The sequence below is a fragment of the Fundulus heteroclitus genome, chromosome 5 (genome assembly GCF_011125445.2).
Source record: "Fundulus heteroclitus isolate FHET01 chromosome 5, MU-UCD_Fhet_4.1, whole genome shotgun sequence".
Lineage (NCBI taxonomy): Eukaryota > Metazoa > Chordata > Actinopteri > Cyprinodontiformes > Fundulidae > Fundulus > Fundulus heteroclitus.
The window spans coordinates 43,383,604-43,409,001 of record NC_046365.1 but is presented as its reverse complement, the minus strand read 5'-3'; the positions used below and the strand labels follow the sequence as shown (position 1 = coordinate 43,409,001).

General features: G+C 38.7%; 1 protein-coding gene across 1 annotated transcript in view; it reads left to right on the top strand.

Moving 5' to 3' along the window:
- Positions 1–24,470, top strand: part of LOC118563246 (C-type lectin domain family 4 member M-like) — a 39,482-nt gene extending 15,012 nt beyond the window's left edge. The window contains exons 5-7 of the mRNA XM_036137656.1: positions 21,577–21,823; positions 22,653–22,791; positions 24,201–24,470. Coding sequence (XP_035993549.1) covers positions 21,577–21,823; positions 22,653–22,791; positions 24,201–24,203 — 389 coding nt within the window. The 3' untranslated portion in view covers positions 24,204–24,470. The remainder of the gene's footprint in view (positions 1–21,576; positions 21,824–22,652; positions 22,792–24,200) is intronic.
- The last annotated feature ends 928 nt before the right edge of the window (positions 24,471–25,398 follow it).

The following is a 25,398-nucleotide window of genomic DNA, read 5'->3' as shown; positions in this document are numbered from 1 at the left end:
GATTTTTTACTTTATTACCAGAGGCCAGTTTAATGCCACCCAGATTAAGTGATTGGTTAAGAAGTTTATTTTTTGAGGACTCTGGCCCAAAGATTAAAACTTCGGTCTTGTCAGAATTTAGATGCAGGAAATTTAAAGTCATCCAGCTTTTGATGTCATCAAGACATGACTGCAGTCGAAGTAATTGATTGGATTCATCAGGATTTATGGATAAATATAGCTGAGTATCATCAGCATAACAGTGGAAATTAATCCCATGCTGTCTGATAATTTTGCCTATCGGAAGCATATATATAGTAAAGAGAATTGGTCCAAGGACTGAACCCTGTGGTACTCCACAAGTGACCCTAGAGTTTGAGGAAGATTTATTATTAACATGAACAAATTGGAATCTGTCTGACAGATAAGATTTAAACCAGCCTAATGCTTTCCCCTTAATCCCTACAGTATGTTCAAGTCTTTGTAGGAGAATATTGTGATCAACTGTATCAAACGCAGCACTGAGATCTAACAGGACAAGTATAGACACAAGTCCATTATCTGAGGCCATGAGAATATCATTAGTGACCTTCACCAGAGCTGTTTCAGTGCTATGATGAGCTCTGAAGCCTGACTGAAACTCCTCAAGTAGGTCATTACTTTGTAAATGTTCACAAAGTTGATTAGCAACTACTTTCTCAAGAATTTTAGATAAGAAAAGAAGATTAGATATAGGTCTGTAATTTACTAACTCATCTTGATCAAGAGAAGGTTTCTTAAGTAAAGGTTTAATAACAGCTACTTTCAAAACCTGTGGTACATATCCATTTACTAAGGATAGATTAATCATGTCTAAAATAGTGCCACTGATCAAAGGGAATATGTCCTTAAACAACTTGGTTGGGATTGGGTCTAACATACAGGTAGAAGGTTTAGATGAAGCTAAAATTTTAGATAGCTCAGAAAGCTCTACTGCTTCTAAACAGTTCAAACACTGCGCAGATTCTAAAGATTCCTCCAATGCTGCCTCACTTACTGAGGGCGAGGTAATCATGTTTGGGAGGATGCCAATTATTTTATTTTTAATGGCATCAATTTTATTTATGAAGAATCCCATAAAATCATTACTACTGAGAGCTAAGGGAATGGATGGATCAACAGAGCTGTGGCTCTGGGTAAGTTTGGCAACTGTACTAAAGAGAAATCTAGGATTATTTTTATTCTCTTCAATTAATGATGAAAAATATGCTGCTCTAACTCTGCAGAGGGTCTTGTTATACAACAATAGTCTGTCCCTCCAGATTAAGTAGGATTCCTCTTGGTGTGTAGAGCGCCATTTTCTCTCCAATTTCCTAACATTGCGCTTCAAGGAACGCAGCTCTGAATTAAACCAAGGAGCCAGCTTCCTGTGAATAATCACCTTCTTTTTCAAGGGAGCTACATTGTCTAATGCAGAACGCAATGAGGAAGTCACATTGTTAGCAAAGGTATCGATTTGTGAATGGGAAGAAACAGCAATGCTGCCATCTACAGGGCATTTCTGCAATACTGAGGATATTAAGAAGGGGACAGACTCTTTAAGTTTTGATACAGCATTATCCGATAAAAATCTACTATAATGGAACCCTCTTTTGGGGGTGGAGAATTCAGTTAGATTAAACTCAAATGTTATTAAAAAATGATCAGACAGGACAGGGTTGTGAGGAAATACTGTTAATTCTTCACAATCAATGCCATATGTCAGCACAAGGTCTAAAGTATGGAGCCGAGAGTGCGTCGGTTCATGCACATTTTGAGCAAAACCAATTGAATCTAGGATAGTTTTAAAGGCTACACTAAGGTTATCACATTCAGTGTCAACATGGATGTTAAAATCACCCACTATAATAACCTTATCAGTATTTAACACCAGATCAGATAAGAAATCTGACAACTCATCCAAAAACTGAGTGTAAGGGCCTGGTGGACGATACAAAACAACAAACAGAAGAGGTTTTATTGCTTTGCAGTTTGGATGAGGGAAACTGAGGGTTAAATGTTCAAAAGAACTGTAATTATTAGTTGGCCTGGGACTAATTAATAAATCAGACTGAAAGATAGTTGCCACTCCTCCTCCTCTTCCCACAGATCTGGGAATGTGGAAATTTGAATAACTGGAGGGGGTTGACTCATTTATACTAACGTAGTCCTCTTGTAGCCAGGTTTCTGTGAGACAAAACAAATCAATCTGATTATCAGAAATTAATTCATTAACTAACAAAGTCTTTGGAGGGAGAGACCTTATATTTAATAGACCACATTTTATTATTTTATTTTTAGGTTCAAGGTGAACCATATTAATTTTTATTAGGTTTTTATGATTTGTTCCTTTTAGATCAGTTTTTGATCTGTTAAGTTTTGGCCGTGGGAAAGACACCGTCTCAATAGGATAATGGGTGGGTAACAGTACAGAAGCTGCAGAGAGGTGTGTTAAACTACGGCTCTGCTTCCTGGTCTGGACCCTGGGTTGTCAGCGTTTAGGAGAACTAATAAATCCGGCCAGATTTCTAGAAAGAAGAGCTGCACCATCCAAAGTAGGATGGATGCCGTCTCTCCGGATCAGACCAGGTTTTCCCCAGAAAGTTCTCCAGTTATCAATGTAGCCCACGTCGTCTGATCGGCGTGACCGGGTGTCATTACCGCCAGCGTGAATAACAATTTTGCGGTATTTACGCTTATCCTTAGCCAGTAGTTTTAAGTAGGATTCTATGTCGCCTGTTCTGGCCCCTGGTAGGCATTTAACTATGGTCCCTGGTTTCTTTAGTGCCACATTTCTTATTATGGAGCTGCCAATAATTAAGGTCGGCTCCTCGGCGAGATTGTCGCTCAGAGGGGAAAATTTATTAGAAACGCAGATGGGTTGGTGGTGATCTGGGGTCTGTAATCTAGAGCTATGCTTCCTACGAACTGTCACCCAGCCAGCCTGGTTACCAGGCTGCTCGGGTGCTACTGCTTTAGGTTCGCTACGTGAAGTTACTCTATGCGGCTCCGCGCTAGCAAAAGAGCGGCTATCAGCTGGTTTTTCAACAGCACGGAGCCGGGTCTCCAATTCTGACACCCTCGCCTCCAAAGCTACAAAAACACTACATTTATTACATGTACCATCATCACTAAAGGAGGCAGAGGAATAACTGAACATCTGACACAGAGAGCAGCAGATAGGAGACTTAGTCAGACACGGAGAAGCCATTATGAGGCTAAGGCTTGGCTAGCGCTAGGCTAACGCTAGGCTAAAGCTAGGCTAACGCCCTATTATCACGCCAAAGAACAAACCGTGTGAAACACGAGGAGTTCCCAAACGTGATGAGCAGCCACAGACAATGTTTTAAAAGTGCTTATGTTTGGAAACAGATGTTACAGCAAAGAGGTTTAAAGATAAAAAGCGAGAGAGCCTGGAGCAAAGCTCCGTCGTTCACACAGCAACAACAGGAAGTGACAGAATACGCCTTACCGCAAACAGGAAGCCCCCTCAAGGAAGATAAGGTCAATAAGTAAGTTACATCAATAAGTAACCCAAAAATTCATGATTTATTGCACTTTTTTTGAAGTCTGATGATAGAAGGGGAGAAGGGACCTCTAGAAACGCTTAGCACTGTGTTCCAGGCTTACAGCAGTGTTGCCAGGTCCACTTATTATCAGAGACTTTGGACTTCTTCATGTATACTGTTTAGGTTGAGGTAATAGATCTAGTTGTTGGCTTCTCTTGCAGGAACTGGCAACACTGGCTTCCAACCCACACTCACTTACAGCGTTCTCTTCAAGATGCTGCTGCCTGGGCACAGATGGATAGATAGAATATTAATTCTTCTCATAAGCTTCCACTGTTGTATAAAAGTTTAAACATCATTTATTATCCTGAACTAAAACAGCTATTCCCTAAACTATGCAGCGCTGCGTTATGCGTATCATGCGCCGTAGATGTAGGATCTTTTGTCTGCAGATGTGTGAAGGACAGCTGGTGGTTATCAGTTAGCATCAGCTTCCTTAAAGTCTAACTCTAGGAGTGAAACAAGGTAAACTTTGAATATTCACGTATCAAAAGTGTTCAAATTAAGTTTGAACACTTTTAACTGTTCAAAGTTATTTAATGTTTATTAAATAACCCTCTGTTAAGTATTGTCTGGTGATGATCAGCTCTGAAGCTGATATCAGGACAATGGTTGAAAGGCATGAATTCGAACACTAGCGATCTTTTAACAGCAAAACCTGCACACGCATAGAATAAAGGAGTGACAACTTCAATTCAAGTTCAAGAATTTAATACAGAAATAAAATGAACATCCAGAGAACATCACTATGTAATGCTGTTTATCTGAATTAACACTATATTTCAGTCAACAAATTCTCTCTACTAGGCTAATGAAACTTAACTAAACTACTAAGCAAAATGAAGATAAAAAGAATTCAATTCAATTCAATTCAATTTTATTTATATAGCGCCAAATCATGAAACATGTCATCTCAAAATCAAGTTCAATCATATTATACAGATTGGGTCAGATTATACAGATTGATCAAAAATGTCCTATATAAGGAAACCAGTTGATTGCATCAAAGTCCCGACAAGCAGCTTTCACTCCTGGGGAACCGTAGAGCCACAGGGAGAGTCGTCTGCATTGTACATGGCTTTGCTGCAATCCCTCATACTGAGCAAGCATGAAGCGACAGTGGGAAGAAAAACTCCCCATTAACGGGAAGGAAAACCTCCGGCAGAACCGGGCTCAGTATGAACGGTCATCTGCCTCGACCGACTGGGGTTACAGAAGACAGAACAGAGACACAACAAGAGAGACAAAAAAGCACAGAAGCACACATTGATCTAGTAATCTGTTCTACATTAGATGGTAGTAGCGGGTGAGCCGTCTTCTCTGGATGATGTCACAGTTAACAGAACGCCAGACCAGGTGTACCTACTATGAAGAAAAAGGAGAGAGAGCAAAAAGTTAAAAGCTGAAATGACGACAGTCATTTATTGAAATGACTGTCGTTGACTGACTGTTGTAATACAATGCAAAACTGGAGAACAGTAGAAATCAGTAGAGTGAGAAAATTAGACCTTGATGTCCTCCAGCAGCCTAGGCCTATCACAGCACAACTATAGAGATAGCTCAGGGTATGAGCCACTCTAACTATAAGCTTTGTCAAAAAGGAAAGTTTTAAGATTAGTCTTAAAAATAGATAGGGTGTCTGCCTCACGGACCAAAACTGGGAGTTGGTTCCACAGGAAGGAAGGAGAAGAGCCTGATAGCTAAAGGATCTGCCTCCCATTCTACTTTTAGAGACTCTAGGAACCACCAGCAGACCTGCAGTCTGAGAGCGAATTGCTCTGTTAGGAACATACGGGGTAATCAGAGCTCTGATATATGATGGAGCTTGATTATTAAGGGCTTTATACGTTTGAAGGAGAATTTCAAATTCTATTCTTGATTTAACAGGAAGCCAATGAAGGGAAGCTAAAATTGGAGAAATATGATCCCTCTTGTTGATTTTCATCAGAACTCTTGCTGCAGCATTTTGGATCAGCTGAAGACTTCGAAGCTAAGCTAAGGAACTATATACATGCAAAAACAAACAAAAGACAAAACAAAAGTGGTTGGTCATAATCAGAATAGTTTTAGTGAATCCTGGTTCGCTGCAGATCTGATTCCAAAAAGCATGTAATGGAGTTAAAAAAGCATTGGACATGTGTTTCAATCCATTCACAATGCAAAGCACAAGTTAACCAGTACATTATTTTCAGTAAATAATATTCTGAGGACTGATTTGTCCTGTAAAATCATTTACTTCAGAATCGCTTGCCTTTGTTTATGCGATTCTACCTCCGGCGCTAGGGGTCGCTGTAGCGATCGGTCGCTAAACTGGTTAAAGTCTAAAGTTGTCAAAATTGCCTTTAAACTGACATTAAGATTCAATATTACCGCGGGAACAAGGCCCATAGCTCTATCGGCCTACAGAGGAGCCGAACGATCAAGCTTTATGCTTTAAAACAAGCTCCTTGTGAATGTCCGGAACCGGATGTTAACAGGAGCTAATTGGATTTTGACTAGCGGACCTTCGGTGCTAACAAATAAAGCTTTGGTTTTATTTTAGTCATAATGAGTGGGCTGGATAATGTAAACATTAATGTCCCATTAATGTATAAAACCCTTGTGGAGATAACCTTTGTTATAACCATAAAGACACACTCGACAATGACATGGTACCCAATGCTAGCAATGAGCTATCTCGTTTGCCCTTTGTTTTAAAGGCATCATGTGCAAAAGTATGTGAGGGTATGATGACTATCACGGATAAAATGGAGTACCTTGAGGGGCAACCAAGGAGAAGTAATCTGGTTTTTGATGGAATTTCTGAATCACCAAATGAGACTTGGGCTGAGACTGAGGAGAAAGACTGAGGAGAAAGTGAAAACTATTTTAAATGAAAAGCTAAACTTTCAACATAAGGTTGACATTGAGAGAGCTCACCGCACCGGTAAACATAGAGGAGACAGACCCAGGCCCATTGTTGTCAAATTTTTACGATACAAGGACAGATCAACTATTCTGCAGAGCACCAAGGCACTTAAGGGATCTAAGATTTTCATTAACGAAGACTTCACGGATGCCGTAAGGAAAAGGAGGGCGGAACTAATGCCGGACTTAAATCAGCACGTCAAAGAGGGGACATTGCTTACCTACGTTATGATAAGTTGATCACCCATCCACGTACTAGTACCCCTAAATTATCCAACAATGTATGACAGACAGCCAGACATAACTGACGTTCACTTCTGAAAGAGAAACATGCAACAGATCACGGCCTATGAGGATATAGAGCTACCCGTATTCCAACACAGAAACTATTATCAGCAAGATATTGAAACTGACATTGATCCTGATAACAACTTCTATAATGTCAGCGATGATAGTTGTCACTATTACAGTGATGATCAGTTCAATAATAGCATTAAAATGGAACAAAAGCTGTCAATAATTCACTTTAATAGCAGAAGCCTCTATGCAAATTTTGACAGCATCAAACAATACCTCCAACAACTTTCACAGACATTCAATGTTATTGCCTTATCAGAAACTTGGCTCAATAGTGATAAGGGCATAGACTTTGAAATCAATGGTTATGAAATGGTTTGTAAGAACAGAGAAAACAAAAATGGAGGGGGAGTAGCTTTATATGTTGATAAGAAGATTAATTATAAGTTGATCGAAGCAATGTCAACTGTGATGGACAACATGTTTGAATGTGTGACTATAGAAATACTCGTGGAAAAAAGGAAAAATGTCTTAGTGAGTTGCATTTATAGAGCCCCTGGATCAAACATTGAAGTATTCAACAACTGGATAGAAGAAAAATTTATAACAATTAATCAAAAAATAATATTTTTCTGTGGGGATTTCAATATTGACCTTCTCAATCCAAATAGACATAGAATGACTGAAGAATTTATTAACACCATGTTCAGTTTAAGCTTGTATCCTAAAATCACCAGGCCCAGTCGCATTACATCGCACTGCGCTACCTTAATTGATAATATTTTTACAAATGTGCTGGAAAATAATTTAACTAGTGGAATATTAATGAATGACATAACCGATCACTTACCAGTGTTCATAGTCTACGACTGTAAGTGCAAAACAGACGATCAAAAAATAGAGACGCATTACAGACGGGTTACGTCTGAAGAGACACTAAAAGCTCTAGAAGCCGAGTTGTTGGCCTATGATTGGAGATTAATATATAAAATGAATGATGTGAATTCAGCATATGATGAATTTTTTTAAAATATTTAAAATATTATATAACAAGCACTGCCCAATCAAACAATATAACAGGAAAAGCAATAAAAAAAAATGAACAGTGGATCACAAAAGGAATACAAAAGGCATGTAAAAAGAAAAACAAACTTTATAGAGAATTTCTAAAACATAGAACGTCTGAATCAGAAAACAAATATAAGAAATATAAAAATAAGTTAACTAATATTATAAAAACATGTAAAAAGGACTATTATTATAAATTACTGGATAGGAATAAAAACAACATTAAGGAAACATGGAATATTTTAAATAGAGTCATTAGAAAAGTTAACAATAACAAATATCCAGACTATTTTATAGATAATGAACAGAATATAACTGATTTGAAAAGTATCGTCAATAAATTCAATAGATTTTTTGTTAATATAGGACCTCAATTAGCAGAAAAAATACCGACTACAAAAACTGCAACTCAGCAATATCTAATTGAGAATAATCCCAGCTCCTTATATCTCAACCCTGTACTAGAAGAAGAAATCATAAACATTGTGAATAACTGTACAAATAAGACTTCCACTGACTGTGATGATCTGGACATGAAAACTATTAAAATAGTAATTAAAGGAATCTCTAAACCACTAACTTATATTTGCAATTTATCATTTCAAACAGGATCATTTCCCAACAAAATGAAAATAGCGAAGGTCAAACCAATGTATAAAACTGGCAACAAACACCTGTTACAGGCCTGTTTCTCTTCTTCCACAATTTTCTAAAATCCTGGAAAAACTCTTTAAGAAAAGACTGGAACAATTCATAGAAAAACATTCGCTACTTATCAGCAGTCAATATGGATTCAGAGCAAACCGGTCAACATCGCTGGCCGTAACTGACTTAATAGAAGAAATAACCAACGCATTAGATAGTAAGAAACTGGCAGTAGGGATATTTATAGATTTAAAGAAAGCTTTTGATACAATAAATCATGAAATCCTACTTAAAAAATTAGAACGCTATGGAATTAGGGGAGTAGTTTCTGACTGGATGAGGAGTTATTTAAAGAGCCGGAAACAATTTGTGAAATTGGGAGATGTGGAATCTGATTGGCAGGAGACTGTCTGTGGAGTACCACAAGGATCAGTATTGGGACCAGTTTTATTTAATCTTTATATAAATGATATCAGTAAAGTGTCCAATGTATTAAAATTTATCTTATTCGCTGTTGACACAAATATTCTAGCCTCAGGAGATAATTTAGAGCATCTTCTCTCAACAGTCACTTCATAGATTAGTAAATTAAAGATATGGTTTGACCATAACAAATTATCCCTAAATTTGGACAAGACGAAATTCATGGTCTTTGGGAACTGTTATAAAAATATTGAAATTCAAGTTCAAATAGAGGACGTAACTCTAGAAAGGGTTTTTGCTAATAAGTTCCTCGGTCTCTGCCACGTTCTCTGACCCGGTTGTAGTCTGATTTAAGCAGGTCCTCCTCAGCACTCGCCAGCGGGTCCTTCTGCCGGCTTTTCAGCTCCGTCTGGGTTTTGCTTCCCTGTAAAGGCTGACAAAAATAAACAAAGCTGTTTTTGGCAGGCAGGACTTCTTCCTCCTGCTACTGATGATGAGGTTAAGACAGCAGACTTAACTCTGATTTGCCCGGACACGTCCCCCGGGCGACGAGATGTTTCTCCTAGGTGTTAGTTTGTGTGTCGGTCATGCCCGGCCAGGGCCCATGGTCCAAAGTAGCTCTTTCCTGGTCTGCTCCAGGGAGAGGTGGTCTGAGCAGCTTGCAGTCTGAAGTGAGGTCTGAAGAGGGAGTGGTCAGAAGCACTCTGAGCCTTTTTATCTGTGGGGTGTTTACAAAAGCACCCTGCTGAGAGAGAGGGCTGTCCTTTGAGGCTGTGTGGTCAGAATTCAATCTGACTTCAATTATTTTCATGGCAGTAATATAGTACAACACTTGATTAACCATTATTCTTTTCTGGTTTTATTATAACAATCAATATTATTCGTTATAACTATTATTCATTGATGATGTCAGATTCGACAGATTAGACTAATTTAAAAAACATATTGACTAGCAAAATTAGTTCAAGGAGATGGCATTTTATTAAAATGGTTTTAGTTTTCTTCTAGACATAAACTATTTTGTTAGTAATTATTTCTAAAAGCCCAACAAATGTGAAAAAATGGAATGCCCCCACTGTAATTTGTTTCTGCAGCCGGGTCTGTTCTAAAGTCCGTATTGCCTCACGCCACTCGGACATAGGAGGCTTGGAGCCATGATGGTTGTGTATGAGATCCACTGTTTGCTGATTGCAAGGCCAAATGCTGCGTAGTTACTGTGTGGGATGTTGATTGTCTGGATAGACTGTCTTTGTTTTGTCATGCATGATGCGTTTACAAAGCTTGTTAAATGTTAAAGTTGCTTCTTTAGAAGTTTTCACCTTTACATATTCATCAATGTGTTTCGTAATGTGCGTTTTGTGTTTTAATTGTGCACAAGAAAATCTGAAGTGTATTGCAGGAAGATGTGCCAAACTCATCTTTGTTTCTGTTGCTGACATGTCCGTTGTTTTTGCCCCCTGCCAGTTGCCACATCCGCAAAGCCCATGATCCCGCCTTCATCTCTAAAATCAGAAACGGACTCCTCCAACATTTTTGCCAAAGAAGCTCCATAGGTTGAAAAGAAATTACTGTAAAGCAGTCACAAACAAACATTTTAACCACAGTGTTCCCTCTTAAAAACATAAAAATAAATTAAATAAATAAGAATAAAAAATAAAATAAACTAATTAATAATGAAATTTAAAAAGAAATAAATGAAACAAATTTTTGCTCTGCCAAAATTTTAATCAAAACTGGATAAGGCAGAGGTTTGACATCACCTTTTCTCTCTTTGTCCCCAGAATCAGCCCCCATGTCACTGCAGCACTGTTTTGGTATTCACTCGCATCTGAGAAAGTCTAAAAAGAGACTAAAATCTATATATATTGGAATGTTAGCACATTCCAATATATTGGCCAGGTTTCTTTGCAAAGAAATGGAGCAGAAAGCAGAAAAAAAATGTTAATAGCAGTAAAGCAACAAAAATTTAAAAATACCACCTTTCTCCGCTGGAAGACCTCAATATTACCTGGCATAAGTTGGTTAAAACTTAGCATAATTTAGTGTCCAAATTTGACTATAACTTCTTACCATACCCTGCTTACTTGTCAGAGTCTTCTGTTGGAAGAAAGGTGGCATTTTCAAGAATCTCTGTCCTTCATCTAAAAGCAATAACTCAGAGAAAACAAATACGTTAATATTTAGGTAAAGCATGCAGTCAAAACCTGGTCCTCTTAGTGTCATTTTAACGTGATGTTCTTGGCTGACTTTTGATTTCTTTCTGGTCCTTTGACCACGTGAATTTACTGTTAGTAATACTTATATTTATATATAACTTTCCAAATCCCAGTTGGTCTAAGGTGAAACTTTAAAGTGAACTGATTTACAATTATTCTAACATCAGCAGCAGAAGCAATGATTTTCTCTTTTAGTTTTTTAGCTTCTAGTGTTTCTCTCCAATTTATAAAAGTCCCCCCCCCCCTAATTCAGCCTCGAGAACACTGCCCAAAACAAACCAAGATTAGAATTAGAATTGTAACACTTTAGATCTGAAGCTGGCCTTATTTTTGCTGAAATTCTTTTCGTGCCCCAGGCCAGAACACACTGACCCAGCCTCGCCATAAACATTTAGATGTTCACATCATGGTCAGATTTGTTTATCATATCTTTTGTCCTTTTTTCCAGGTTAAACTGTCCCTCTGAGGTTTGCCTCAGCTCAGCGTAACTGGAAAACATCAGATGACTTTGTGACTGATGACGCATTTGTGGCCTTCTGATATTTTGACGCTCTTCAAAATTCCTCTTTAGCTGCATTACAATTCGAAGTAAAAAAATAAATAGTAAACCCTTAGAAAAACAATTTATATTTAGTTCCATGCAATTTTGTTCAAAGCCAAAGCACAGTTTTTTTTTACATCTATTTAAATCAAAGATCATGTATATCTAAAACTTCTTTCAAATGGACTGGTTTGTGATGAATCCTTATTGTTACAAGCAATAAAATCTCAGTAATTTTATATTACTTTAGAGCTAAAACAAGTGATAGGATCTGTGCCTAATGTTGTAAAACAGTAAACTCAACAAGCTTTATGTACGGCTTATTACCAGTTCCAATTTTCCAACAAAGCTGAAATATTTTCGTTCAAGCCATGTTAATCCCTCAGTGTATCAATTCAATTTGGGCCAGACATTTAATGTGGGGAAAAAAGTCTCTCTTTTCCTTCTTTAGCTTTTAGTTAACATAGTTCATGCTTAAAAATCATTTGATTTCGGAGCTGCAGTCTCCCAAAACAAATGAACATTTTTGAAACCATGATTTATAATATTTGAACTGAATTACTTCACACAGACGAACATTTAGTTACATACAAACGATGACATTCAGACAAACAAACACACGCAGGCCTGTTTTTTCCATATTTTACACAGCTCTGTGTTTTTTCATATTTTTTAAAACGTCTAAACTCCGAGCCAATGGCGAAAGATATATTTTCAGTGTGTAAAGTTCCCCGCTTACTTGAAAAGGGAGGGTGAGCGGTGTTTGCGACCCCCGACTGTTTCATCCTCACATGGTTCTACGCTTCAGCCCCACAAGGATGCAACTTTTTGTCTCGCAGACTCCTGGACGCTTATCCATTTTTTTAAAGTTGTACTTCGATATTAGCAATTCATAACACTTTTACTTATGACGGAAGTTCCCCTAAACGCTTCCCCGGTGCAACGCCCTTTTAGTTCCATTTCCGTTTTTCACTTTTTATTAAATTTTTCCTATTTTAATTGTTATTGTTTAGTAGCAGTACTGCAATATTAAATTAACCCCTTTGTGGGAAATCTGCCTGTTTAATCCAATCATTAGACGCCCGCCTATGCATTGAAAATGCATGGCGGAGGCCTTATGCTATGCACCTAATAAGGGTTTCTTTAATATTTAGGCGCCCGCCTATGCATTTAAAATGCATGGCGGAGGCCTTATGTTATGCACCTAATAAGGATTTCTTTATTATTAGGCGCCCGCCTATGCATTGAAAATGCATGGCGGAGGCCTTATGTTATGCACCTAATAAGGATTTCTTTATTATTATTGTTTATTAATATTCCGTCACCGTTAATACAGCCCGAACCGTAGGGTCTACCCCCACATACTATATATCGAAACGTTCGTCTCGATGCCGCGATCAGGGCTTTTTGTACTTGACGCCATTCCGACTTACGGTTGGAACAAAATTCGCAAAACAACACAGAAAAATGGTCATTTTCAACCCTCTACTGTGTCGTCATGCTTTCACCTACGAACATCATTTAGCTTCCAGTTTGTAGATATATCTTTGAACTATTCAGAAGTGAAAACGGAATGTGCGTATCTTTTATCGTTTTCTCATCACGCCATTTTCAGTTACCATGTTGACAAAATTCTCCAAAAAACACCAAACTACTCGCTCAATTTTCACTCTACGTGCACAAATTATACATCAACACGTAGGTATTTCTGTCTGGATTCAGGAAATGTAACCCTCATTGGTGTAGGTCTTTTAGATTTCTTGCAAATCACCTCAGACCGGCAACAACCCCAAAGTGAAACTTATGCGAAAAAGACCGAACAACTTCAGCCTACTCGCTCAATTTTCACTCTACGTAGACAAATTATACATCAAAACGTAGGTCTTTTTGTCTGGATTCAGAAAATGTAAACCTCATTGGTGTAGGACTTATAGATTTTTTTCATCACGCCATTTTCACCTACCGTGGTGACAAAATTGTCTAAAAAACAACAAACAACTTTAGCATACTCGCTCAATTTTCGATCTACGTGCACAAATTATACATCAAAATGTAGGTCTTTTTGTCTGGATTCAGGAAATGTAGCCCTCATTGGTGTACGATTTATAGATTTTTTGCAAATCACCTCAGACCGGCAACAACCCCAAACCCTCCCCATATTGAGCTGTAGTTGTTGGGATTTTTCCATGCAGCAGAGAGCCAGCCAGGGCCGGTCAAAGCCATAGGCGTACTAAGGGGCCGCTTGGGCCCTCTGGTGTAATGGGGGGCCTCAATTTTTTTTTTTTTTTTTTTTTATACAAGTAACAATTAAATAACTTGAACAATTGATATAAATGAATGATGATAAATGAATTTGTTTAATTTATTTAATTTAGTTTGTATTCAGAAGTTTTAAGAAAACATTAAATTATTTATTTATTTCTGTATTTATTTTTAAATATGGAAGACTTGGTCCTCCATACTCCAGGGCTCAACAAGAGTTCATCTAAAGATGTTTTAGAACTGATTGGTGACCTTTAGTTTATATTTCAGAAAGTTAGTTATAAGTAGAGTTATGTGGTTTTATGTTTTGTGGATACAATCCGGGTTAGCACCCGAACATCCCTTTCAGACAGCTTCCTCGTGCGTCCACAGTTAATCCTGTTGGATGTGGTTCATGCTTCTTGGTGATATGCTGACATTACCCTGGACACCGTGGCTCTTGATACATCACAAACACTTGCTGTCTTGGTCACAGATGCAAGGCAAGGGAAATTTATTTATATAGCACAATTCAGTACAGAGACAATGCAAAGTGCTTTACATGATTAAAATATAGCAAAATAAATGCAAGTAGGAATAAAATGTAGATAGAAAATAGAATAAAAGCAAGTAGAGATAGAATGTAGAAACAAAGAAGAACATTAAAAACAGTAAAACCGTTTAACTAGAACAGTCAAAGGCAATTTTAAACAAATGTGTTTGTAATCTTGATTTAAAAGAACTCAGGCTTTCTGCACTTTTACAGTTTTCTGGAAGTTTGTTCCAGATAAGCGGAGCATAGGAACTAAATGCTGCTTCTCCTTGTTTAGTTCTGGTTCTAGGTATGCAGAGTAGGCTGAAGCCAGAAGACCTTAGTGGTCTGGATGATTGATACACTGATAACAAGTCTGTGATGTATTTAGGTGCTAAGCCATTTAGGGATTTATAAACTAACAGAAGTATTTTAAAGTCTATTCTCTGAGATACAGGGAGCCAGTGTAAGGACTTTAGAACTGGGGTTATGTGCTCTACTTTCTTAGTCTTAGTGAGGACGCGTGCAGCAGCGTTCTGGATCAGCTGCAGCTGTATGGTCCACTTTTTAGGCAGACCTGTGAAAACACCGTTGCAGTAATCAATTCTACTAAATATAAACGCATGGATTAGTTTTTCCAGATCCTTTTGAGACATTAGTCCTTTAATCCTGGAAAAGTTCCTCAGGTGATAGAAAGCCGACCTTGTAACTGTCTTTAGATGCTTTTGGAGGTTCAGGTCTGAGTCCATCACTACACCAAGGTTTCGGGCCTGATCATTGGTTCCTAGCTGAAGCGACTGAAGCTGTGTGCTAACTTTTGATCTCTCCTCTATTGGTCCAAATATTATTACTTCAGTTTTGTTTTTATTCAATTGAAGAAAGTTTTGACACATCCAGCAAGATGTGCACCAACAATTTGTCCTCCTTTGAACTCACCCATGTCACCCATAATGTTGTGTGCATTGCAATCTTTTGAGCAAAACTGTGCTTTTACCCTGCTAATTGGACCTTCACACTGTGCTCTTATTGGTTCAATGTGCAATTAATGAAGAATAGCCACCAGGCTGGTCCAATTTAGCCATGAAACCTCCCACACTAAAATGAGAGGTGTTTCAGTTTCATTGTCAAACTCCTGTATATAGTGTATTTCACTTACTGAATTGAGTTACTAAAATAATTGTCTATACTTTTATTTATTAAGATTTAATTCTAGTGTTTATGTAAGGCAGAGGTAACAAATGTAAACGTTACGACCTTTTGTTTGGACCGTTTTTGCCTTTTCTTCTTTCTATTAAAAACGGCTCTAAGAGAAGAGGTGGAAACAACGCCCCCAAAATGACACTTGTGGCCAAAAAGTGTATTATGTCAGTAGTGATTTAGGACTACCGTAGCAAATGAATGGGAATCGTTGACCGTCGGCTGTCGCCAATTAGCTCATTAGCTGCGTCTCAGATCGATATCACAGTTTGCAGCTCTGCAGACGCAAAGTTTTCCTGGTCGGCAGGTTTTGATGAAGACAAATCCTTTTCACTCAGAAGGTTTGATTTAAAATCCCCAAGCGATGAGAGCCTACGACCAAGGAACTTGGAAGCTTTGCCTTTGACGGTCACGCCCACCACCAGGCGGGCGCCTTCTTCAACTTCTTCAGAAGTTGAACGATTCTAGTATTCTATTTTATTCTTCCGTCACCGTTAATACAGCCCGAACCGTAGGCTGTACCCCCACAAACTATATATCAAAACGTGCGTCTCGACGCCGCGAAATGTGCTATTTGTACTTGACGCCATTTAAAGTTACCGTGGTGACAAAATTAATCAAAAACCACCTCTCAAAACCACTTCCTAGACACTGTTGACCTCTCCAGAATGCAGAGTTCAGCATGTCACTTTTTTTTGGTACAGTGGTTTAGGTGTTGGACTGGTGCACCAAAGGTCGCAGGTTCGCAACCCACTGGGGGTACCCAATATATATATATATTTTTTACAAGTAACAAATAAATAATTTGAACAACTGATATAAATGAATGAATGATGAAAAAATTGCAACAGCAAGAACTACTGCTCATTAGCAGGCGCAATATGGACTTTTCAGCTCTGCACCGTCTCACATCAAAAAACAACAAAGTTTTCCTGAAGATTTTTTTAATCTATTTTTCACCGGACTTTTTCTTCCAAAACTGCACCGCGTTGCTGCGCAATAGCACACATGAGTTTCTGGACCTTCGGAGCTATAACAGTGATACATTTATCACCGATATTCCCGTCATCCTAGAGATCTCCAGAACACTGGATCCTGCCGACTTCTCCCGGCCGGGCAGAAGTGCAACTCAGCCGGCGACCGGAACGTACACAAGCCGGCCTAACCGCGGAGGGGGGTGCGTGCTAGGCTAAAGCTAACAACACACTGGCTATCTTTTCTTCCAAAACTGCACCGCGTTGCTGCGCTATAGCACACATGAGTTTCTGGACCTTCGGAGCTATAACAGTGATACATTTAACAGGTGTTACGGTAGCTGGTTGCGCTGCTGATAATATAAAGATGAGGAACAGAGCGCACCACTAGAGGGGCGGTAATGATCCTTTTGGATCATTACCCATTAAAACACGAAGAAGAAGAAGGGCGCACCACTTTTAAAACAGAAGAAGAAGAAGTGGAAGTTCGTTGTCATAAACGGTGATGCGGAGCTGTTATGGTAAGTGTGTTAAGCCGGGCATACACTGTACGAGTTTTTCAGTCGTGGTACTTATATACATCTCAAACTGTGCGACGGAACCGCGGGTTTAAAAGTTCACCGCTCACGATCTGTGTACGGCGCAATGCTCGGAAGCGACCGGAGTGCTCATACTGTACGTCCGAACGTAGACAGAAGAAGACGACGAAGAAGAAGAAGACGGAAGTGTCTATGGATACTGTAAACATTACCGGAGAGAAACGCGCTGCTTTGGCAATATGTGCAATTTTGTGTGCAGAAAGCCCTAAAAAGAAAAGGCGACGACGTATTTGGAGAAAGACATGGCTGAGGTGGCGGCCGTGCACATTTAACACCCCAGCCTTTTGCTCTTTGTTTATCAACAACGAGATATGTCGATTTTAAAAACAAAACAATGTATTAGGAGGTAAAAAAATATAAATTTCATTTTATTAGAATGTGATGTTTAAAAATATTTAGACTTCACAAAGCTGGAGGTTAAAAGTTTTATTGATTTCAAACACTCTCCCGGTGCAGGGGATACAAATTTTGGCGTGGATAAATCGTTTGGCTGTGCTATCCTAGCGCAGCAGGTCTTGGTGATATCACAGTAAAATGAGCAAAAGTCTGGACTATTTCTGCCCTGTGATGGACTGCCGACCTGTCCAGGGTCTACCCCGCCTCTCGCCCATTGACAGCTGGAGATCGGCACCGGTCCGAACCCAGCAACCAATTCAGGCACTGAGTAAATGCCTAGAAGAAATCAATACGTGGATGTGCCAAAATTTTCTCCAATTGAATAAAAACAAAACTGAAGTAATAATATTTGGACCAATAGAGGAAAGATCAAAAGTTAGCACACAGCTTCAGTCGCTTCAGCTAAAAACCACTAATCAGGCCCGAAACCTGGGTGTAGTGATGGACTCAGACCTGAACCTTCAAAAGCATCTAAAGACAGTTACAAGGTCGGCTTTCTATCACCTGAAGAACATTTCTAGGATTAAAGGACTGATGTCTCAGCAGGATCTAGAAAAACTAATCCATGCGTTTATTTTTAGTCGAATTGATTACTGCAACGGTGTCTTCACAGGTCTGCCTAAAAAGTGGATCAGACAGCTGCAGCTGATCCAGAACGCTGCTGCCCGCGTCCTCACTAAGACTAAGAACGTAGAGCACATCACCCCAGTTCTAAAGTCTTTACACTGGCTCCCTGTATCTCAGAGAATAGACTTTAAAATACTTCTGTTAGTCTATAAATCCTTAAATGGCTTAGCTCCTAAATACATCACAGACTTGTTATCAGCGTATAAACCATCCAGACCATTAAGGTCGTCTGGCTCCAGCCTACTCTGCATACCTAGAACCAGAACCAAACATGGAGAAGCAGCATTTAGTTCCTATGCTCCGCTTATCTGGAACAAACTTCCAGCAAACTGTAAAAGTGCGGAAAGCCTGAGTTCTTTTAAATCAAGATTAAAAACACATTTGTTTAAAATTGCCTTCAACTGTCCTAGTTAACTGAATCACCACTTTTTTGTTCTATTTTCTATCTATATTTTATTCCTACTTGCTCTTATTCTGTTTTATTTTGCTATATTTTAATCATGTTAAGCACTTTGCATTGTCTTTGTACTGAATTGTGCTATATAAATAAATTTGCCTTGCCTTGCCTTGCCTAGCAGGGATAAACGTGTTAGAAAATGGATGATGGATGGTCTGGGCTATTTATTTTTCCTTGCCATCAAGATCTTTGCCAACTGGCGCCAGAAAATGCTATTATTGGGTTTTCTTCGTCTGGAAACAAATGTTTACAACACCTTACACATTGAACGCACTCAGCTGACAATACAGCTGATTGGCTGAGCAGCAAAAATCGAATCACGTGACCACTCGGCCCAGAGCGCAACAGTTTAGATTTTTTATCAGCAATAACTTATTAATGTTAAAGTGAAAACGTGGGAACATTGGTGTTTTGAGATCACTGCTATGTGCAGCAACTTATCTAAGTGCAAGAAAGTTGCCGTCTGACAGTTTATACGAAACTTCTTAAGGAGACGTCCCACAGATTCTGGCCCACGGACTAAGACTCGTTTTGAGGAAACTACGGTTGTAGCTCAGTGTCTGCCTTGCGGTGGTTGCGGAGAGGTGTCTGTTTTGTAGAATAAATCATCCGCCGATGAGTTATTGATCTGGAAAGCCGAATCTGAAACCACCGAAAAACATTTCAGATACCAAATGTACAGCGTTCTAATTCTTCCAGTCTATTAGCAGCTTCCCATAAGAGGTCGGCCACTGAACGTCTGCCTGCTGAGTTTGACATTATTAAACAATGCTTCATGTCGGGGAAAAGCCATGTAGATTCACCGATGCAGTAAAATGCTAACCAACCAATGGGAAGAAGTTGAGCCCTTAAGACACAGCCCCTCCTCATTTGCATAATGAGGCAGAAATGCATACAGAAATGTAAAAAGGAGAGACAGAAATGTAAAAACGGCAAACAGAAATGTAAAAAGGACAGACAGAAATGTAAAAAGGACAAACAGAAATGTAAAAAGGACAGGCAGAAATAAATAGCATCGGAGAAATAAATAGGGCAAAAAAATACAAAGAAAGAATAAAACAGACAAAAATATTATAACATGCACATAAATAAATACTTAAATAAGTAATTAATAAATAAAGTGGCTAATTAAAGGAAATATATACATTTTGTCTCACTGTATAATTCATTTTCTATCTACATTTATTTGTGCATTGTATTTTTGGTGGCACATAATTGTATGCATATTTATTTATTGAGCATTTATTTATTTCTGTATTTATTTTTAAATATGGAAGACTTGGTCCTCCATACTCCAGGGCTCAACAAGAGTTCATCTAAAGATGTTTTAGAACTGATTGGTGACCTTTAGTTTATATTTCAGAAAGTTAGTTATAAGTAGAGTTATGTGGTTTTATGTTTTTTGGATACAATCCGGGTTAGCACCCGAACATCCCTTTCAGACAGCTTCCTCGTGCGTCCACAGTTAATCCTGTTGGATGTGGTTCATGCTTCTTGGTGATATGCTGACATTACCCTGGACACCGTGGCTCTTGATACATTACAAACACTTGCTGTCTTGGTCACAGATGCAAGGCAAGGGAAATTTATTTATATAGCACAATTCAGTACTGAGACAATGCAAAGTGCTTTACATGATTAAAATATAGCAAAATAAATGCAAGTAGGAATAAAATGTAGATAGAAAATAGAATAAAAGCAAATAGAGATAGAATGTAGAAACAAAGAAGAACATTAAAAACAGTAAAACAGTTTAACTAGAACAGTCAAAGGCAATTGTAAACAAATGTGTTTTTAATCTTGATTTAAAAGAACTCAGGCTTTCCGCACTTTTACAGTTTTCTGGAAGTTTGTTCCAGATAAGCGGAGCATAGGAACCTCCCACACTAAAATAAGAGGTGTTTCAGTTTCATTGTCCAACCCCTGTATATAGTGTATTTCACTTACTGAATTGAGTTACTGAAATAATTGTCTATACTTTTATTTATTAAGATTTAATTCTAGTGGTTATGCAAGGCAGAGGTTACAAATGTAAACGTTACGACCTTTTGTTTGGACCGTTTTTGCCTTTTCTTCTTTCTATTAAAAAACGACTCTAAGAGAAGAGGTGGAAACAACGCCCCCAAATGACGCTTGTGGCCAAAAAGTGTATTATGTCAGTAGTGATTTAGGACTACCGTAGCAAATGAATGGCAAACTTTGACTGTCGGCTGTCGGCAATTAGCTCATTAGCTGCGTCTCAGATCGAAATACGCAGTTTGCAGCTCTGCAGACGCAAAGTTTTCCTGGTCGGCAGGTTTTGATGAAGACAAATCCTTTTCACTCAGAAGGTTTGATTTAAAATCCCCAAGCGATGAGAGCCTACGACCAAGGAACTCGGAAGCTTTGCCTTTGACGTTAGCCCACCACCAGGTGGGCGCCTTCTTCAACTTCTTCAGAAGTTGAACGATTCTAGTTTATGCATGTCATGCTTTCGAGACCATACTTTTTCAGCATGAAATCAAACTTTCCCCTGGGTGAGATTGGCCCTGGAAACGCCTTTAACTCATTTACCGGTCCTCCGTGAGGTCGACCAACCAAATGAAAGGCCTCACATTTATTGGTCGTCTGGGTTTAATGAGAGAGGATTCTCTTTTTTAAAATCTAACTACGTCTAGCTGGAAGTCAGAAGTCAGAGGCTTTCATCCCAGCACCGAATGCTGGACAGCCCCTTGTACTCCCCACAAGAGGTCTTCAACAATGTAAATTGTTGCATTCATATTATGTTATACGTTGCTAGGAGACAACAGGGATTGTTATAGTAAATCCAATCTCCAATGCTTTGAGACATTTATTCATCATCAAATTAACCATCAGTTTTTGTTTTTTTTGCTTCTTCTTCTCCATCCAGGGCCCAATTCCTTTAAAGAACCATTTGCAACATTTTGTCCAAGTGTGTACTACATTTCTTATGGCACGAAAACATGGTGGGATAGTAGAAGATATTGCCAGGAACGAGGTGCAGATCTGGTGATCGTCAACAGCAGAGAAGAGCAGAACATCCTGAGACGGTTCAGACAGAGGCTTTGGATCGGACTGACTGATGCTCGAGAAGAAGGAGTATGGGAATGGGTCGACGGGACTCAGCTGAACACAAGGTTGGTAGTTTGTGGACACACAGATCCAGAGTTGGTGAGGTTACCAGCCTGTAATAAATGTTAAGTCTCTTCAACGTACAAACGAAAGTTCAAAAGCTGCCTTAAAACTGCAATTAAAGTCAACCTTCAGCTTTGCGTGTTCCCAACTTAAGAAAAGTCAGGACAACTTAAAACAAACTTAAGTTCTGTGTCAAAAACATGTAAAGTGAGTTTGTAAGACTAAATAGGAGCATAAATTCAAATTTAAACGGACTTGGATCTACTACTGAGGCTTTGTTGACGCTGATAGAGCAGCTGAGACCAATAATGTGTTTATCATAAAAACTTAAAGATGTTTTGTTTTTGATTTGCCTTTCACATGAATTTTAGTTGTTAAGATTAATTAATTATTTAACCTTAGTTATTTAAATCTGTAGTTTTATGTCATTTTTACTTTGGCTTTATGTTAATTCTTGATCATTCTACCTACTATACTTATTTTGTTTTACTGTCATGAAGAGCAAACCTGTTCAAAGCAATGTAGATTAATTCATTAGCTATTAATCTTAGGATGCTAAAGCCCCATTTTAGTATATTTATTGCATATTTGGCCTCATTTAACTCAATATATTTTTTAAACTCTTGTTTTTATCTGATTTAATGCCCTCTATAAATAAAAACTAATTTATTAGCAGATGTTAATTTTTCATGTTTAAATAAAAATGTAAACTGTAAACAAAGTAAGTAGATATGTGAACAAAACAGTTCAGGAACCAAAGTGAGCCGTGGCAGCAAGCTGCACACTGTCTCTAAACTGGTGAGCAAAGATTTTCTTGTTTTTGGTTTTCAGTTACTGGCGTCCTGGTGAGCCGAACAGTATTAAAGGTCTCGAAGACTGTGGAGAAATTGGGTCCTCTGGCTCAGAAAATAACTGGAACGACATATCCTGTAATTTCAAAAACTACTGGATCTGTGAAAGAAAGCTGCAGGTAAATAATTCCTAGAAGAGTTTAGCAGAGGTCTGGTGTTTCAGTAGAAAAGTCACGGTGCCTTTAGGAGCTACATCAGAATCATGAAATGTGAGGAAGGTTCTTAGAGAAACACAAAGGTTAAAAGTGTTAAAAGTGTTTTTCTGCCAGGAGAAACTAATGAAGCACAGAAGGTTTATGATTGAGCATAGTAATAAAATTAATGGTTGTTATAATGAAGTGATATAAACAGGTGAGTGTTGATGCTGCGTCACTTTTTATTTAACATAATCCAGAACTTATAAATTCATTGGTCATCAGTTAGACCACCTGTATGTAAGGGGAGGATGCTCTGCAGCACACTGGTGTGGGTTACCACAATGCCAGGGGGGAAAGACATCACACCTGGTTTATAAAAACAGGAAAAAAGCATTTTGATTGGTACAAAGTGAACCAGTTTAACACAGTGCCAGAAATACCAAACAAGTCTGTGAACAAGAACATTATGATCCATCAGGAGCTGATGTCAAGTCCAAAATAAACAGCAGAGTCCAGGGTCTCTGGTCATTTCTAATGATGCCGACTCTGTAGAAGGACATTTTCTAATTTTCTAAACCAGATTGAAAAGTATCCATGATGCCCTTTTCATCCATTTGAGTTTTTCCATCGTCGTTCGGCTTTCTGGCAAATTCTCCTCATATGGAGAATATCTTTATTTATGTGGGGACGATTTGTGCGCTGGACAGTCGTGTGGAGGGATAATGATGATCTGGGCTTGTTTTGGGCACCTTGCTGTCATAACGTTGACTAAGATCTTCTCTATGGACCACACTGTTCTAGAGTCAAGTGAGAATGCATCTGCCCAGCTGCTGAAGTTTGGACCAAACTGGGTCATCAACAGAACAATGACCCAAAACACAGCAGCTGTTCTGACAGGATGGCTGAAAAAAGGAACGGGAGTTTTTTGGTCCTGCTTATTAGAATTCTTTAACCATAGAGACAATCATAATTTACAGAGTTTATCGTTTATTATCTGTATTTCATGTCACAGACGTTAGTTGTGTCACTCAGTTTCACTTTTCTCAACTGTCTAAACTTTTAGTTTGTCGACACATCAGATTTAATGTGAACTACAGTGAATAAACGTTTGGTGTTCTTTGTTATTGATTAATTGAGGTCTGAATATTAATGTGTTCATCTTATGACAGAATTATTATAGAATATGACATTTACTGTATATATTCTGGGTTCTGTTGTGTTTCTGCTCTGAATTCTGGTTCATCCTCCTGCTTCCTCCTGATGTTAGAACAGCTCAGAGTCCTGCAAACGTTTTACTTTGCGTTGAGAACATGATTCATCTCAGGTTGTATTTCTGTACATGTTGGGTGTTTTTCTGCTGGTAACAGAGTTTTTCCTCTTCCTGTCATCAGTGAACATGATGAAGATGGAAAGCAGCAGGAAGTTCCTCACCTGTCTCTGATCTCAGCTGAATCCCTCTCTGCACCAGACGCATCACTGTAATAATCTGCTGCAATAATCTCTGAGCAGGTTTCTGTTCTGGCTTTAGGCTCGTTTGTTACGTTTTAACCTTATGAAACTTTTAAAGCTTTAAAACTGCTTGATCTGTGCTTATCCTCTCTGGAAATCCTCCTTTATGACAAAAATCACATGTGGGGTTCCCCAAGGGTCCATCCTGGGTCCCCTCCTATTCAATATCTACATGCTCCCTCTAGCTCAGATAATAAAAAACAACAACATCAGCTACCATAACTATGCAGACGACACACAGCTCTACATCACCATGTCACCAGGTGACTATGAACCAGTTCAGGCACTGAGTAAATGCCTAGAAGAAATCAATACGTGGATGTGCCAAAATTTTCTTCAGTTGAACAAAAACAAAACAGAAGTAATAATATTTGGACCAATAGAGGAAAGATCAAAAGTTAGCACACAGCTTCAGTCGCTTCAGCTAAAAACCACTAATCAGGCCTGAAACCTGGGAGTAGTGATGGACTCAGACCTGAACCTTCAAAAGCATCTAAAGACAGTTACAAGGTCAGCTTTTTATCACCTGAGGAACATTTCCAGGATTAAAGGACTGATGTCTCAGCAGGATCTGGAAAAACTAATCCATGCGTTTATTTAGTAGAACTGATCACTGCAACGGTGTTTTCACAGGTCTGCCTAAAAAGTGGATCAGAACGCTGCAGCTGATCCAGAACGCTGCTGCCCGCGTCCTCACTAAGACTAAGAACGTAGAGAACATGGACCCGGTTCTGAAGTCCTCACTAAGACTAAGAACGTAGAGAACATGGACCCGGTTCTGAAGTCCTTCCATGGCTCCCTGTTTCTCAGAGAATAGACTTTAAAATACTTCTGTTAGTCTATAAATCCCTAAATGGCTTAGCACCTAAATACATCACAGACTTGTTATCGGTGTATCAACCATCCAGACCACTCAGGTCTTCTGGCTCCAGCCTGCTCTGCAGAACCAGAACCAGAACCAGAACCAGACATGGAGAAGCAGCATTTAGTTCCTATGCTCCACTAATCTGGAACAAACTCCCAGAAAACTGTAAAAGTGCTGAAAGCCTGAGTTCCTTTAAATCAAGATTAAAAACACAT